Below are 14,306 nucleotides of genomic sequence, written 5' to 3'. Positions count from 1 at the left end.
AGGGTCCCTGTTTGTAAAATACGAGGAACAACTTTCACTGAATGAGTGCGTGGGGAGAATGTTTAAATACTTGTGGAATTGGATAATTGATGTTATTAGAAGGGAATGTATTTTTCCTGAATGTTACAGGACCTGAACAGAATGAGGATCAGGCAGAGTTAACTTTCAGGAGAATGTCAGTTCATGCAGAGTTAAATTAACAGTTTGTAGCATCTGCTGTATCAGATGTAGCCATGTGTGAAATGGGTCAGTGGCCTTTGTATATGTTGTATCCAACCATGTTCCCTTTGCTAAAGGCGTTCCTTAAAGGACTGAAGGACTAAAGGTAGTGACATTTCCCTTAGACTCCTTGTGCTGCCTCAGGATCAAGGTAGAGGCGTGTTTTGGAGGTAGATGCTGGGAAGAGCTGGGAGAGAATAATTTGCACTACTTCAGTATTGACCAGCGCTACTTACTAGCACCAAATTCAAGTAAGAAAAAATATATATAAAAAAAAAAAGGGAAAGTCTCATACGAATGAAAAGCATATCAGTTTTCCAGGCCTAATCATCTTCCTGGCAAGGAGTGAAACTCAGCTGAGCCATCCGTTGGTTGAAAAGGGCCAGGAAAGGAAAGCTGTGATCTTAAGAGCTTCGTCTTCAGAATTTCTTGGGTTGTCTGTGGAAATGTCTTCAAACAGGCATGGGAAGACTTAGCTTCTTTCCTTTTAGAACTGTGCAAAGAGAAAAAGAAGGTAATGAAGGTATTTTGGGGAATTCAGCTGTTACGTTGTTTCAACAATTTTTTTTTTTTATACTTGTTAATTAGAATGCTAGATAGTGGGTGGCCAGGTTTGCAAACAGCAATGAGATAAAGGCTGTCAAACTTCCTCAGGTATCCTCCATGTGCTATTGTAGGCTAGTAGGAATAGAGCTGTGCTGTTTTCAGGTAACACAACTGTTTGTCCTCAGTTATGATAGTGTGCTAACAGCTCCAGGGGAGCCTGTTCATTGTGGAAGGAGCATCTGGGAGCATTTAGCAAGAAGGGAAAATCCTGAGAATGGAAGAATTTATGATCTTTGATGGGAGACAGCCACTACAAAATTTCTTTGAAGGGGGGGAAAATCCACAACTTACTACTTTATGCTAAAGGGAAAGGGTCTTGTTTCTTCTTCATGGTTATTTTCAAGCATGGAGCCTATTAATTACCCCATTTTTTCTTAATGATGTAGGATGGAGTCTACTGTTCTATCCCCAGTGCTTGCTCCCTTCTTTTAATAAATAATATGGCCTGAATAAAGTCTGTGGTCAGACCTGCCCTGAGTCTGCCCCATCTCGCTTGATCTGGAAGCTGGGATGGGAGGCCCCTTGGGAATGCCAGGGGCTCACAGGGTTTGATGGGGTGGATGGAGAAGTGGCTGATACCCCAGATGGGGGCAGAGGGACCATGCCAGGCTAGAGAAATGGTGTGGTGGGGACCTCATGAAGGTCAGCAAAGGGAAGTGCCACATTCTGCTCCTGAGGTGGGACAACACCGTGCACCACGATGTGCTGGGGGCTGCCCAGCTGGAAAGTGGCTTGTCAGAAAAGGCCCTGCATGTGCTGGTGAACGCCAAGTTGAACAGGAGCCACCAATGTGCCCTCATGGCAAAGAATCCAAACAGCCTCCTGGCCTGCACTGCTGGCAGGTTGGGGGAGGTGGTCCTTCCTCTGCTTAGCCTTGGTGAGGCCACAGCTGGAGCTCTGGGGTCCCAGTACAAGAGACGGGCATGCTGGAACAAGTCCAGAAAGACCAGGAGGGTGGTTAAGGGCCTAGAGCATCTGGTATAAGAATGCAGGCTGAGAGCTGAGACTGCTCAGACTGGAGAAGGCTGAGAGGGATCTTATCCCTGTGTGTAAATGCCTGATGGGAGGAGTAAAGGAGACGGATCCAGACTGCTTAGTGGTGCCCAGTAACGGGGCAAGGGGCAACGGGAAATTCCACTTCAACAAGGAAAATTTTTTACAGTGAAAATGATCAGACACCAGCACAGGTTGCCCAGAATGGGTGCAGTGCCTCCATCCTGGAGATACTCAGAACCTCTCTGGACAGGACCTTGAACAACCTGCTTTAGGTGACCCTACTGTGAGCAAGGGGGTGGATTAAATGGTCACCCTAGTTGCTTCCAACCTCAGTTGTTCTGTGAAATAAAAGCTTTTGGGAGCTGAAAGCTTCCGCAGAGTATCTTTCAGGTCCTTGTGTTAAACAGAAAGGAGCTCATCTAGTTTTGAAAACAAGATAAAGAGAACTTGCATTCTATAAAAATCCCTTTGCAATGCTCTGAGGTCTTATTAAATACATTTCTTTATATAACACATCTTTGCTTTTTTTTGCAGCGTCACTGCCCTTTTGTCTGAGCTCAGTGTTAGAAATGTTTTGAAAAGTTGGTGGTTTTTTTTTTTGCAAGAGTGTAAGAGAGATGCCACCTGCTATAATATTGCTGGTTTTCATAAATGACTGCAAAGCATTTGCATATCTTCAGACCCCTTTTCTCTCTGATCCAGAACATTGGTGTAAAAAAAAAAAAAAAAAGGCAGTTCTCTTCCTGCTCTGATGTCCCAGGGACAAATGTTTTTTCTTCTGTCTCCTGTATCATCTAAATTTTGCAGCTCTATCACTAGTGATGTGAGACTGAAAGCCAGCAGTTGTTTTTTTTCCCCCTTTTGTTCCACCATCCACAACTACAAAGAGTGTGGATTTCTCACAAAAATACAGGACACGGGATATATGAATTGAGTGAAGCTAAAATGGGAATTAGTTTAAAAAAAAAAAATGAATTGACGTGGAACACCTTGATCTTAGTTTTACAAAATACTTCTCCGGCTACAAAAATGTTTTAATGACAGAAGGAAGTCTTAATCTGCCAAGGCCAGACACCTGCTCTCTATCAGCAGGTATATTGCATGAAGCTACCAAATATCCATCCCTCAAAACATCAAACGTGGGCCGTCACTACTGCTTTTGGCAGACTAGTTCAGGAATGTGAAGGAAGAAAATACTTGTTCACCCAGCTTAGACTTTATCAAATTCCATCCTCCTCAACAGAAAAGTGTTTTAAAGCGTACTTCAGCTGCAGTAAACCGTGGCATGTTCTACCAGATTTTATGCCCTTGATGCACTTGTTAGCTCTGGTATGTAGCCATTTACCAAAGCATGGCACTGAAGTGAAAGGGGCATCTGCTTTTGGGAAGCAGAAAGGGCTGCTTGTCCATGCAGATGCCTGTCTTCCTACAGAATCAGTTCTTGAGAATGTTACATCTTTTCCGTCAAAAGAAAAAGTAGGCTTAATAATATCTCCATATGTCTGCACTTGCTTTCTCAGGTACATTGTCTGCCTACAGCTATTTTTTTTTCTGCCTTAAAGTTTTTTCTGTGTGATTCATAATCTTTCAAAATGTACGTAGAATTGAATATACCCCAATTATTACTTTCCAAGGTGGAGTTAAACCAGGCTTAGCTCTGGTTTAATTTATACTTTGTTTCATATGCAGGTCTAGAACCTTGTGAGCAGAAATGCCCAACTTGCATTCAGAAGATACATTTTTTAAACTGGATTTTAGGTGGACAATATGCATTACAAATACAGCAAAGAATAAACTCACATAAGGATTAATGCGTGGCAAGCTGCAGCTCCACCGTACATTGCAGTGAACACTTCAGTTGTATACCAACCTATTTACCTACCTTTGGTAACATAGAGATAGAAGAAGTCACAGTAGAAGATGGTTTGTACTACCCCAGAAACTACAGCGATCTGGTCATAGAAATTCTCTGTGTAGTAGCGCCAGACCCAGTTGGCAATGTAGAGAGCACGGTAGAGGCCCAGGAAGAAAAGGTAGTGCGTTGTGATGGTCTCTGCTTCCCCTGTCTTGCTGATCATGAAGAGCTGAGGGAGGATAGCCACGGACTCCAGGTAGATGGAGAAGGTCCAGAGTATCTGTGAGATGCAAAATGAAGGCAGTGGAGAGTCTTGGTATTGGTTAATACACAGAATCAGAATCACAGAATCATCTAGGTTGGAAAAGACCTTGAAAGTCATCCAGTCCAACCATTAACCTCACACTGACAGCTCCCAGCTACACCAGATCCCTCAGCGCTGTGTCAACCCGACTCTTGAACACCTCCAGGGATGGGGACTCCACCACCTCCCTGGGCAGCCCATTCCAACGCCCAACAACCCGTTCTGTAAAGAAATGCTTCCTAATATCCAGTCTAAACCTTCCCTGGTGCAACTCCAGGCCATTCCCTCTTGTCCTATCGCTTGTTACTCAGTTAAAGAGACTCACCCCCAGCTCTCTGCAACCTCCTTTCAGGTAGCTGTAGAGGGCGATGAGTCTCCCCTCAGCCTCCTCTTCTCCAGACTAAACACCCCCAGTTCCCTCAGCCGCTCCTCCTACGACCTGTGCTCCAGACCCTGCACCAGCTCCGTTGCCCTTCTCTGGACACGCTCGAGTCATTCAATGTCCTTTTTGGAGTGAGGGGCCCAAAACTGAACACAGGAATTGAGGGGCGGCCTCACCAGTGCCGAGTACAGGGGTAAGATCCCTTCCCTGCCCCTGCTGGCCACGCTATTGCTGACACAAGCCAGGATGCCATTGGCCTTCTTGGCCCCCTGGGCACACTGCTGGCTCCTGTTCAGCCGGCTGTCAATCAACACCCCCAGGTCCCTCTCTGACTGGCAGCTCTCCAGCCACTCCTCCCCAAGCCTGTAGCGCTGCTGGGGGTTGTTGTGGCCCAGGGGCAGCCCCCAGCATTTGCCCTTATTGAAACTCCTCCAGTTGGCCTCAGCCCATGGCTCCAGCCTGTCCAGGTCTCTCTGCAGAGCCTCCCTACCCTCAAGCAGATCAACACTCCCACCCAACTGGGTGTCATCTGCAAACTGACTGAGGGTGCACTCGATCCCCTCGTCTAGATCATCAATAAAGATGTTAAACAGGAGTGGCCCCAGAACCGAGCCCTGGGGGACACCAGCCGTGACTGGCCGACAACTGGATTTAACTCTTAATAGGTTAAGACCCAAAGCTTTTCATTTGGCAGAGCACCAATGTGTGAGTGGGATGAGTAGTGCTGCTGGAGTTTGGGAAAATGAGCCTGCTGTGCTGGGACTGAGACGAGACAGCACTGAGCTGCTCTGTAGATGGTACAGTCTTCAAGGCCTGCCAACCTTGCCTTTCTTGCCTGCTTTTGCTGTTAAAAATTTCAACTATTCAATGTGCTGCTCACTCTGCTGCCTGGTGTCAGGCTGCTACTTCCCCTCCCCTTCCCTGCTTCAGGTTTCCCTTACCTCCAAGGGGGTGAAGCTGTGGTTCTCCAGAAATGACAGGCCTGTGACTGGGACTAGTAGGAACTCAAGGCGAAAGGAGTCATTCTCACTGTCAAACGTTTTCCGGAACTTCACATAGATCATGTACACGGTGATGTAGGCACATACCAAAAAAATTACCTGGGGAAGGGAAGGGAGACAGCAAAACCTTACCTGCCATTACACCTTCTGGGTTGAAGAGAGGACGGTTTTGACGAAGTCAAAATCTCTTAATCTGGTTCTGGTGGGGCCGTAACAGGGTGAGACAGTGGTGAATGCTTTTTCTGTGCTGGCTTGTGGATTGTCTTCTGCTGGAGATACTCCAGCAGCCAACTAAAGATTGCCCTACCATGAGGATTACACTTGTTTAAGCCCTCTAAGGCTCTGTATGAAGAGGTTGGCTTGGTGGCAGCCATCTGTTAATATTCCTGCTGTGCAAGGACACCCAGGCCTGATTTGTGTCATCTCATTCTGGTTTTGTTGGTACTAAATGTGGTGGACTCTGCTCACTCACTGGTGGTTTTTTTTTGTCAATGGAGGGCCAGTGATACCAAAGGAAGTATCTTTATCCACCCTTCCTGGCTGAAAAACTGACTTAGTGACTGTGTACTGTCACATCCCCGAGAAACCATAGTGAGCTGAGGGGAGCCTCTGCTTCTGCACTGCCCTCTCCTTACCTTCATCACAGTGTTATAGACAGAGATGAAGGTCGTGAACAGGTCCAGATAGCGGGTTGTGAAGACGAGGGTGAAAAGAATCTGACTCTTCCCAGAGATACCTGCATGGCAGGGAGAAAAAAGGAGGTAATGCAGATGGGAGGAAGGATGGTGGTTTCCCTTTGTGCCTTCTTTGGAAGTGGTGTATATATGTGTGTTGCTTTGTGAGCCAGGTCTGGCATGTAGGTGCTATGGTAGCTCTAGACCTATCCCAGGACTGGCTGGAGTCTCTCAAGTAACAGGGCAGGCTCCTGCTGACACCTCTGAGCCTTGCCTTGGGTCGTAGGGACCAGCACTTGGTGGGCACATTCACTGCTTTGGCCAATTCAGTCCTTACTGTCATCAAAATGCCTAATGATCTTCCCTCCCTTGCCCCCTGTGCCTGCCCACCTCCCCAGGGGTTGTGTGACATGACATCTACCACATGAGGGAAGAGCTGCAGGATCTGGGACCAGCCCAGGGATGCTGATGAAGCTTAGTCACCACTGGCAGGGAGATGCAGTCAGACCCACCCATTTCTCTACCTGTGATAATGGCTGTGGTGCTGCAGCCCAGCTCCAAAGTCTCTTGGGGATGAAACCATGAACTCTGAAAAAAATCCTCCTGCAGGAAGCTGCTGTCCTGATTTCCTCACCCAGGGACAGGACAGCCTTTGGTCCCTGCCCACGCACTGGAAGACCCCCGACCTAAAGCAGGTCTCCCTCCAGGTTGTTGGTTTTGATGCCACCACAACTTCTTGTACTCATTTTCCACCTCCCTCTGGCCTTGCTGCCCTCTCCTTCGCTTCACCACCCCCAGACCAACACCTGCGCGAGGCTGTGCAACTTGCCACATCAGATCCTTCCAACATCCCTCTCCTCCTGTCAGGGGGACCTCCCAGAGAAAAAGGAGCATGGCTTCCCTCGAAGAGCCCACTGGGGAGGGCTGCCAGCTTGTGTGGGCTATTTCTAGTCTTTTCAGCACCCATTTTGCTTGTGCCCTTCATCAAGCTGCCCTCCAGGAAAGGCCCCCCTCCTTCTTAGGGGTGTGGGAGCACTCACCGGCGCAGGACTTGGACTTCAGGATCTTCAGCAGGAGAATAATGATGGCCAGCAAGTGGGAGACGTCCCCCAGGATGCGGAAGATGTTCATGGTGCCAGGGGGGGTCTCCTCTAGGGTGAAGGGAGCAGGGCGCTTTCTGTGGGCAGGGAGGGTGAGGGCAAGGAGCTTTTCTTCCCTAAGCCTCAACCCAGCAAATGCTCTCCTCTGGCTCAACTTTACTTTTCGCCTGAGTATGGAGCCCTCTCTTCTGGCAGAGAAAAGTTCAGGCTCCCTTCTCCCCTGGCTGTGAGTGCCTTTCCGCTGCCAGGCGCTCAGGCTGGATGTCTCCCTTGCTTACTTTTCCCCCAAGGAGGATTTTCTCTCCCTGCCCCTGGGCCTTCCTCTCCCTGCTCCGGACGAAAGTTGGGGTTTGTCCCCTGGAGAGACCCAGGCTGAGCCCGCTGAGCAGCCCTGAAGCCAGTGCTGGGTGACGGTGACGTGGCTCCTGGCTGGCTGGGGAGGAGAGAGAGGAGGAGGCAGAGGCGGGAATAACAGTGCTGTTTTTCCCTTTTTCTTTTTTTTTCCTTCCTCTTTTTTCTTCCCCAACTTGTCTCAAGTTACACGCGGAAGTGTCGTTAAAGGGGAAAAGGCAAAGGGAAAGGGATCCTCATCCTCTAGCCTTGGGGATGCACTTTCCTGCCAGGGCCAGGCTTTCCAGAGACATTCCCCGCGGGTGCTTTAACCTCTTGTCTCGCTCCCAGCCAGCAACCTCCTGCCCTCTGCCCTTCCGAGCACCGTGCTGCCTCCAGCACCTTCTCCCCAGCGCTCCACCTTGTCTCCTGGAGCAAACAAAGAAGGAGGAAGAGATCTGAATTATCGGACCATTGTGGCTGTATGTCATACCCCGCTTCCACAGTGGGTCATGCACAGCCATTCCCCAGCAGCCCTGACACCAGGCACCCCTGCCTTCAGGTGTCCTGTCTGGAGTGGTGCAGATCCCAGAGCCCAGCCCCGGAGGAAAGAAAAGATCCTCCCAAGGGCTGGTTTGAAACAAACTTTGCTGAAAATATTAATCCTGGATTCCTGCAAGTGGATTGCAAACAATGTAATACACGTGTTGAGTGAAAGAAGCACATAGGTGCTACTGTTTTTTATAGATTTAACAGAGAGCAGCTTAGTAGTGATGGTTATAAAGTTTTAATATATTCAGAAACATCCCCGGGTGTTATCCTGCCCAGCTGGGATAAACCTTGTCCTTGCAGCAGTGGTCATTCAGGGAGGTCTCATGGCAGTGGCAGGGGGGACCTCTGCATCGGGACAGGGACATGAGATATTCGTTATCTAGTCACTAATATAAAGTTGCTTTAAGACAACCAAATAGATGTTTGAATTTGTCACGTCATGCCCCAGCAAATCACATCTGGCTATGGGTCTAATTTGGTTACTTGAGGGTTGCATGACCCCGCCTGCTCTTGCCCCAGGGCCAGCTGTGGCTGCTGCCCTGTCCCCAGCGGTCACATGTGGCCATCTCCTCTGTGTCTCCCTGTGTCCTTAGGGCTCACTTGGAGTAAAACCCTTAATGATTAAAGTGTAAAAATATTATTCCTGGTGCTTACTGAGAGGACTAACAAGTCTATTAGCATCACTGGATTCCTTTCTGAATACATTTGCATATATTTCTTCCCTGCCCATTAAGCTGGCTGCCGTGTTCTCCCTCTCTGCCGCTTCAGCACCTGCCACACCGGGCTTTTCCAGCCGCGTTCCCAGGCTGGGCTGGAAACCACCCACTTGGCCCTGTGAAACCAGGAAGGGCCCTGCCTGCCTCTGGCCAGGGCACCGAGGCAGAGATTGGTGTGGTGAGAGAAGAGCAGGTTAGACCAAAGGAAAGCTTTAGCAAAGGAGCGACAGGGTAGGGACTGTCTGAAATCAGGTTTCCAGATGCTGGAGTGGAGCTGCGTGGGCTTTCAGCAGGGCTCCACAAGGCTGTGTGGGTGCTGGCAAAAGCCAAGCCCCAACCCCCGGTGGCCCAGCAGGTCCCTGGTGTTTCAGGTCCTTTCATAGGTGCGCAGAGAGAAAGCTGAGCTCTGGAGCAGAAATGGGAGGTTTTGGTGGAAGATTTAGGATCCTATTTTCCAACAGATCCCCTTCCAAGCCCCTGAGGTGTGATGTCTGAGAGCCCTCATCATCCTCTCATCCCTTTGCTCCTCTTTGCAGCTTCTTGTCCCACCCAGCGGATGAAGCCTCCTTCAGAGGGGTAAAACTGTTGTGGGTGGCAAAGGTTTATTCTTTTTGTCTTGGACCTTTCTAAGAAGAGCTGACTGGCCCCAAGCCACGGCATTATCTCCTGCTGTGGCACCAGGAACTGACATCCGAGGTGACCATCAGAAGGAGTTCACAGGAGCAGCCCAACTGAGCTCACCCAGATGAGACATGGTGGTGGGTCTGGGGTCTCCCCATGGGACATCCCTGTGTGGCATGTGGAAGGCCCGTGGGAAAGCTGCTGGGAGGGTGAGGGGCACTCGGACACTTAAGAGAAGGGAAAACTGGCACACGAAGTGGGAGCAAGTAAAAATAAACCTTCTCTCCTCCCTCCCTGCCACAACACGAAGCGCCTTGCACCGGGTGTCTCCCTGCCTCCCAAAATAATGCCGGGTGCTGCCACCGCCCTGCATGGTGATGCTCTCTCTATGCCTCTCGTTTCCATGGTGACCACAAGGAATGTCACCAGGGTGACAGGGAGGCGAGCAAGCTGGGATTTGGCATTAAAAATGAGAATTTGGGGTTGTTTGGTTTCTTTTTATTTTTTTCCCCCTTTAGTTCTATTTTTGGGTTTCCCTCTCTGTCTTCACTGGTCTGGGAGGCTCCTTCTCCTGCAGAGCTCCCAGGGCCAGGTGGTAGCAGCTCCGTTGAGGGCCTTTCCCCACCTCCACCTGTCCTGCAAGGCAATGGCATGAGAAGAGGGGTGAAGGGAGTTTTCTTCTCACTAAAGCATTTGTCTCTTGCCACCAGGAAGACTTCTGTGCTTTTGCCTCTGGAAGTGCTCAGCCAGGAATCCCCCTCCATTTCTGCTGCAGACTGTGGCTCAGGCTGCATCCAGAATCCCCCAGGAGGGTGGGCAGCCCCCAGGATTCAACCCAGAGCTATCCCAGAGAGGGAAGCGGTTTGACATTCCTGGAGGTTGGTTCAGCATAATGGGCCACCTCCATCTCTCGCCACCTCTACCCCTGTGACCAGACAGCTTGGCTCAGGCAGTCCCAGAGCACTGGGAACAGAGATGAGATGGTTGGAGTAGGATGGCAGAAGGACTCTGAGAGGTGCTAAGGAGTCCAGAACTGTTGTCTGGTTTAAGCACGATGGTTTAAGTCAGACCTGCCCAGGGCAGAGAGGTCTTGAGTGTTTGTGCTGGCTTAGCTGATGTTGCAGGAAAGCAGGACCACAGGTGCCCAAGCAGGGGCTGCTGGCATAGGGGTTGCAGGTGTCTTCATCCCCAAGATGGAGAGGGGTCAGGCAGCACTCACTCACCTTCCCAGGAGCTCCTGCTTTCCCCTCCCTCCATTCCTCCCTCCATCCACTCCTCTATTCAACCCTCCAAACCTTCCTCCATCCCTCCCTCCATCTCTCTTTCTCTCCATTCCTCCATCCCTCTATCCATCCCTCCACTGTTTCATCCCTCTGTCCCTCCACCCCTCTGCCTCCCGCATCCCCACAGCAGCATCGGGAAAGGTTGGCGGAGTGGGGCTATTTTTGGGAGCGTTTCCCTGGCAACGGCTGCCACCACCGTCTGTGGTGGCTTTTCCATAGGTGCTAAAATATTCCACACTTCTTATTAAAGACGGTGCCGGTGGAGACGGGCGGGGGTGGCGAGTGTGAGCCACCCCGCTGCCGGGGCCGGCGGGCCTGGGATGGCCAGGGCACTGCAACCCGGGGGCACAAGGACAGCGAGGGTCTGGTGGCATCCTCGATACAATGTCCCTATGTCCCTCCCGATGGTCCCAGCTGTCCTGGCTGCTTCTTGACCATGCCAGGGTGCCGGGCTGTGCACAAGGTGCCTCTTGCTGCCCAGGTGGAAGGAAACACAGTGAGGTTTTGGGGGGAGCTGATGATGAGGGCAGAGAGGGTGAAATGCAACCTGAAGCCAAGGAGGCTGCAGGGGTGGGCCGGTGCATGGCAGTTTTGCTGACTCCATGAAGGAGCAACATGTTCATCCCTTTACTGCACAAAGGGGAAAGGCCTGTCACAATGCCAGAGGGCTGGTATGCTTTGTCATGGGGCACCTGTGCAGGTGCCAGCCAGTAGCTCTTGGGAGGCAGCCCCATGGGACCTGGGGACAGGGCTTTTGGGAGAGCAAGTCCCCCCATGAACCTGAACAAGGTCCCCATAGGGACAGCTGCAGAGGGGATGGAGGAAGCAGGCTGACCCTGCTCCATCCAGGCACTGTGGCTCCCCAGGACACCCGACTTTGAGCAGTGGGGAGCAGCTGTAGGCAGTTTGGGGCAAGATAGCTGGTGGAGGAGCCCGATGCACTTTGCATTTGCAGCTGCTCATCTGCATGGAGACCTACTAAAAATACCCTCTGGTCCCCTTGGGGTGGCTTTGTCAGGGAAGAGGGCTGCACTTGCCACAGCGGTGCTGACCAATGCCGGTGGGGAGTGGCAGTCCCTATAGTGTGTGGTGCGAGGGGGCATCCCCTGTGCCAGGGGATCTTGGGATGATTTTGGGAGGGAGGGTCATGATTGTTGCAGGCTTGAGGCCCAGGGGACACTCAAAAAGTGCTTTTTTTCTCTTTTCTGACTTTCCAGCACAGGCTTTAACACTGGGGATGGCAGATGAGACACTGAGATAGAAACAATGTGCATGGACCCTGCCGGCCTGGCGTGGGGCTGTCCCTGGGAGCCTGTGCGTACAGCCAGTGCCTGTGGGGTCAGGGCTCTCTTACAGCCTTCAGCTTTGCTGCTGCAGGGTCCCCCCAGCCCCTCACCTTGTCACCAAGAAGTGACCTCTTCAAAGCCCCTGAGATGCTGCTGGCCATGGAGACCCAGGGGAGGTTTCTGGGACAGGTTTCCCAGCAGGGAGGCCATGCACCATCCTGGAGGCCCAAGGGCTGGTCCCTCCTTGCCTGTGCTCCCACCCTCTGCACTGTCCATTCCGACAGGATGGCCCCAGCACTTCAGGGTGGGGAGGCCAGGTTGTGGATGTGGGGAGGTGATGCCCCACAGCAAATGCTCTGCACGAGCTGGGAGAGCCTGGCCCTTTCTCCGGGTGAAGTGTCATCCCAGCACCCCAAATCTAGGTGGGAAAAAAAGCCCCAACAGTGGATATTTCAGGCCCTTGTGCCAGCCCGGAGGGAGGATTCGCCTCCCCAGGGCATCCAATGGCCCCGCCGTCCCCTTCCCACTGCCGATGGTTGCGCTCTCGTCTCCCCCATGGCGGCTCCGCAGCGGTGCCTCCGCGGCTCTGAGCTCACACGCGAGGATGGGCTAAAGTAGCAGAAAGCTGTTGGATCCTACCACAGAGTTACTGACTTCTCAGCTACAGACTGCATAGCAATCAGCGAGGGGGAGAGGCAGCCAGGAAAAGGGAGCGGAGAGCAAAGGGAGGAAGAGTGGAAGAGAGAGGGGGGATTTGGGGACTAGAGCGGTGGAGCAGCAAGGGGCACAGGCAAATAATGCCAGGGAACAAGGGAGCCAGGTAGGAGGGGGAGACCTGAACCCATTGCTGAGCCACGAAGGCACATCAGTGCTCCGTGGGATGGACGCTCCTGGGAGTGAAAAATTCTGAGAGGCAGAGGCAGGAGGAGAGCACTGGCGTAGGCAGGGCAGAGTTAGGAGAGGAGCAGGTCACGGTGGAGAAGTAGCTCCTCGGGGGCAGGGGGGGAACCCCAAGCCAGAAGCGAGTGAGGGCTGCAGAGAAACGTCCCTGATTCCTCCGGTCCGGCTGAGACATTTCATGGTGAGATGGAGAAACCGGCTGCTTTCCCCTTCCTCTGATGTTGGCTCGGCACGGCTGGAGCAGGCGGCAGCCCTCGGCAGGACCCGGGTAAGAGGCGGTGCTGGGGCGCGCTGCTCCCCTCACCGGCATGAGACTGGGAAGGGGTTTTTTTCCTCAGGAAAATAATGTATTGTTTCATCTGCTCTCGCTGTGAGAAACAGCTATAAATATAACTTAGGGAGAGATGCGTGGCTTCATGTGAGCGTGCCAGTGAATAATAAAGTTGCCTGTGTGCACCGTGTATGCACATATAGCTACCAGGGTGGCCGCGGGCCAAGGTGCAGGGGTGGGTACCTGCCTGTAAACCTCCCTGACGTCCCTCCCCACCCCTCGCCTCCCTGACTTTGGTTGCTTTGCAGGTAACTTCTTAATTTTTTCGGCTCCCCATGTTTTCTTAGCGACTTCTTGCCTGGGGCTGGGTCTTGCTCACCTTTTGTTTCTCCTGCTCCATATGGGTGATGGTCCCAGATGGTTCCTGGAGAAGAACAGGACTGGAGACCCCCTTCTCCAAGCACTCGGGCACAACCAGGGCTGAAGCGGACGTGTTGGGTCTCCCGCTGCCTGTGGAGATTTTTGGGCTCCAGACCTACCCCCCTTTCTCTTGCCTTCCAGTTCTTCTAGTCCCAGCATGGCTGATCCTGCCAGTGGTGATCCAATATCCCCCAGACAGGCACAGTGCAAAGGGTCTTCTGGATACTGGGTCTGAGTGAGGGATCTCAGGAAGAAGACATGAACAAAATGCCAGAGAAACTCTGCTTGTGCTCCCTGCTGGCAAGGCCGTCATCCCCGCTGGGGTGGGAGTGGGCAGGCAGGTTTGCATGGTGCAGGCAGATCACCTTGAACATCCCTGGTGACACCTTCAGCCCCCAATGCCCTCCTCCTGGACAAATCACCTGGAGACAACCAAATCCCTCTGCCAAGAGCCTGGAGTCTCCCATCCCCACCACCCAGCCTCAGCTCCATCCGTGGCAAAGGAAACGGTGGCTCCGAGGCCTCTCCCTTCTCCCCTTCCCCTTTGGGGGGTGTGCTGCAAAGGGCAGACAGTGACAGCACACGCGGGGCACGCGTGGTGGTGACATGGCTCCAAGACTACCCTCAACCCCCGCTCTGTGCCCTCCTCAGTTTCTCAGGAGGAGGCGTCTCTGGGAGGTGAGAGGTGTGGAGAGGGACCCAGGGGTTGGGGTCACCTGGAGCCTGGGAGGGGATAGCAGCGTGTGAGGGGAGCATGTCTCGCCAAAGAAGTGTGGATGTGCCCCCTCTC

The 14,306-nt window shown here is 52.2% G+C and overlaps 1 protein-coding gene across 1 annotated transcript; it reads right to left on the bottom strand.

Moving 5' to 3' along the window:
- On the bottom strand, window positions 1-7,526 carry KDELR3 (KDEL endoplasmic reticulum protein retention receptor 3). Its single transcript, XM_074902496.1, has 5 exons — window positions 7,078-7,526; window positions 5,999-6,099; window positions 5,304-5,462; window positions 3,704-3,956; window positions 1-712 (listed from the first exon to the last, which is right to left on the bottom strand). The coding sequence occupies exons 1-5, from the start codon at window positions 7,166-7,168 to the stop codon at window positions 672-674; spliced, it is 645 nt and encodes a 214-aa protein (XP_074758597.1). The 5' UTR covers window positions 7,169-7,526; the 3' UTR covers window positions 1-671.
- Between the last annotated feature and the right edge of the window lie 6,780 nt (window positions 7,527-14,306).

Source organism: Athene noctua, chromosome 3, assembly GCF_965140245.1.
Source record: "Athene noctua chromosome 3, bAthNoc1.hap1.1, whole genome shotgun sequence".
Classification (NCBI taxonomy): domain Eukaryota; kingdom Metazoa; phylum Chordata; class Aves; order Strigiformes; family Strigidae; genus Athene; species Athene noctua.
Note: the sequence above shows the minus strand (reverse complement) of the source record. Positions and strands in the feature narration are given on the sequence as shown.

Excerpts from the sequence above, each read along its gene's own strand:
- KDELR3 (XM_074902496.1), bottom strand. The coding sequence starts at position 7,168 with ATGAACATCTTCCGCATCCTGGGGGACGTCTCCCACTTGCTGGCCATC. Across the intron at positions 5,463-5,998 it reads TCTATAACACTGTGATGAAG|GTAATTTTTTTGGTATGTGC; the intron begins GTAAGGAGAGGG and ends TCCCTTCCCCAG. Across the intron at positions 3,957-5,303 it reads ACAGCTTCACCCCCTTGGAG|ATACTCTGGACCTTCTCCAT; the intron begins GTAAGGGAAACC and ends TGCATCTCACAG.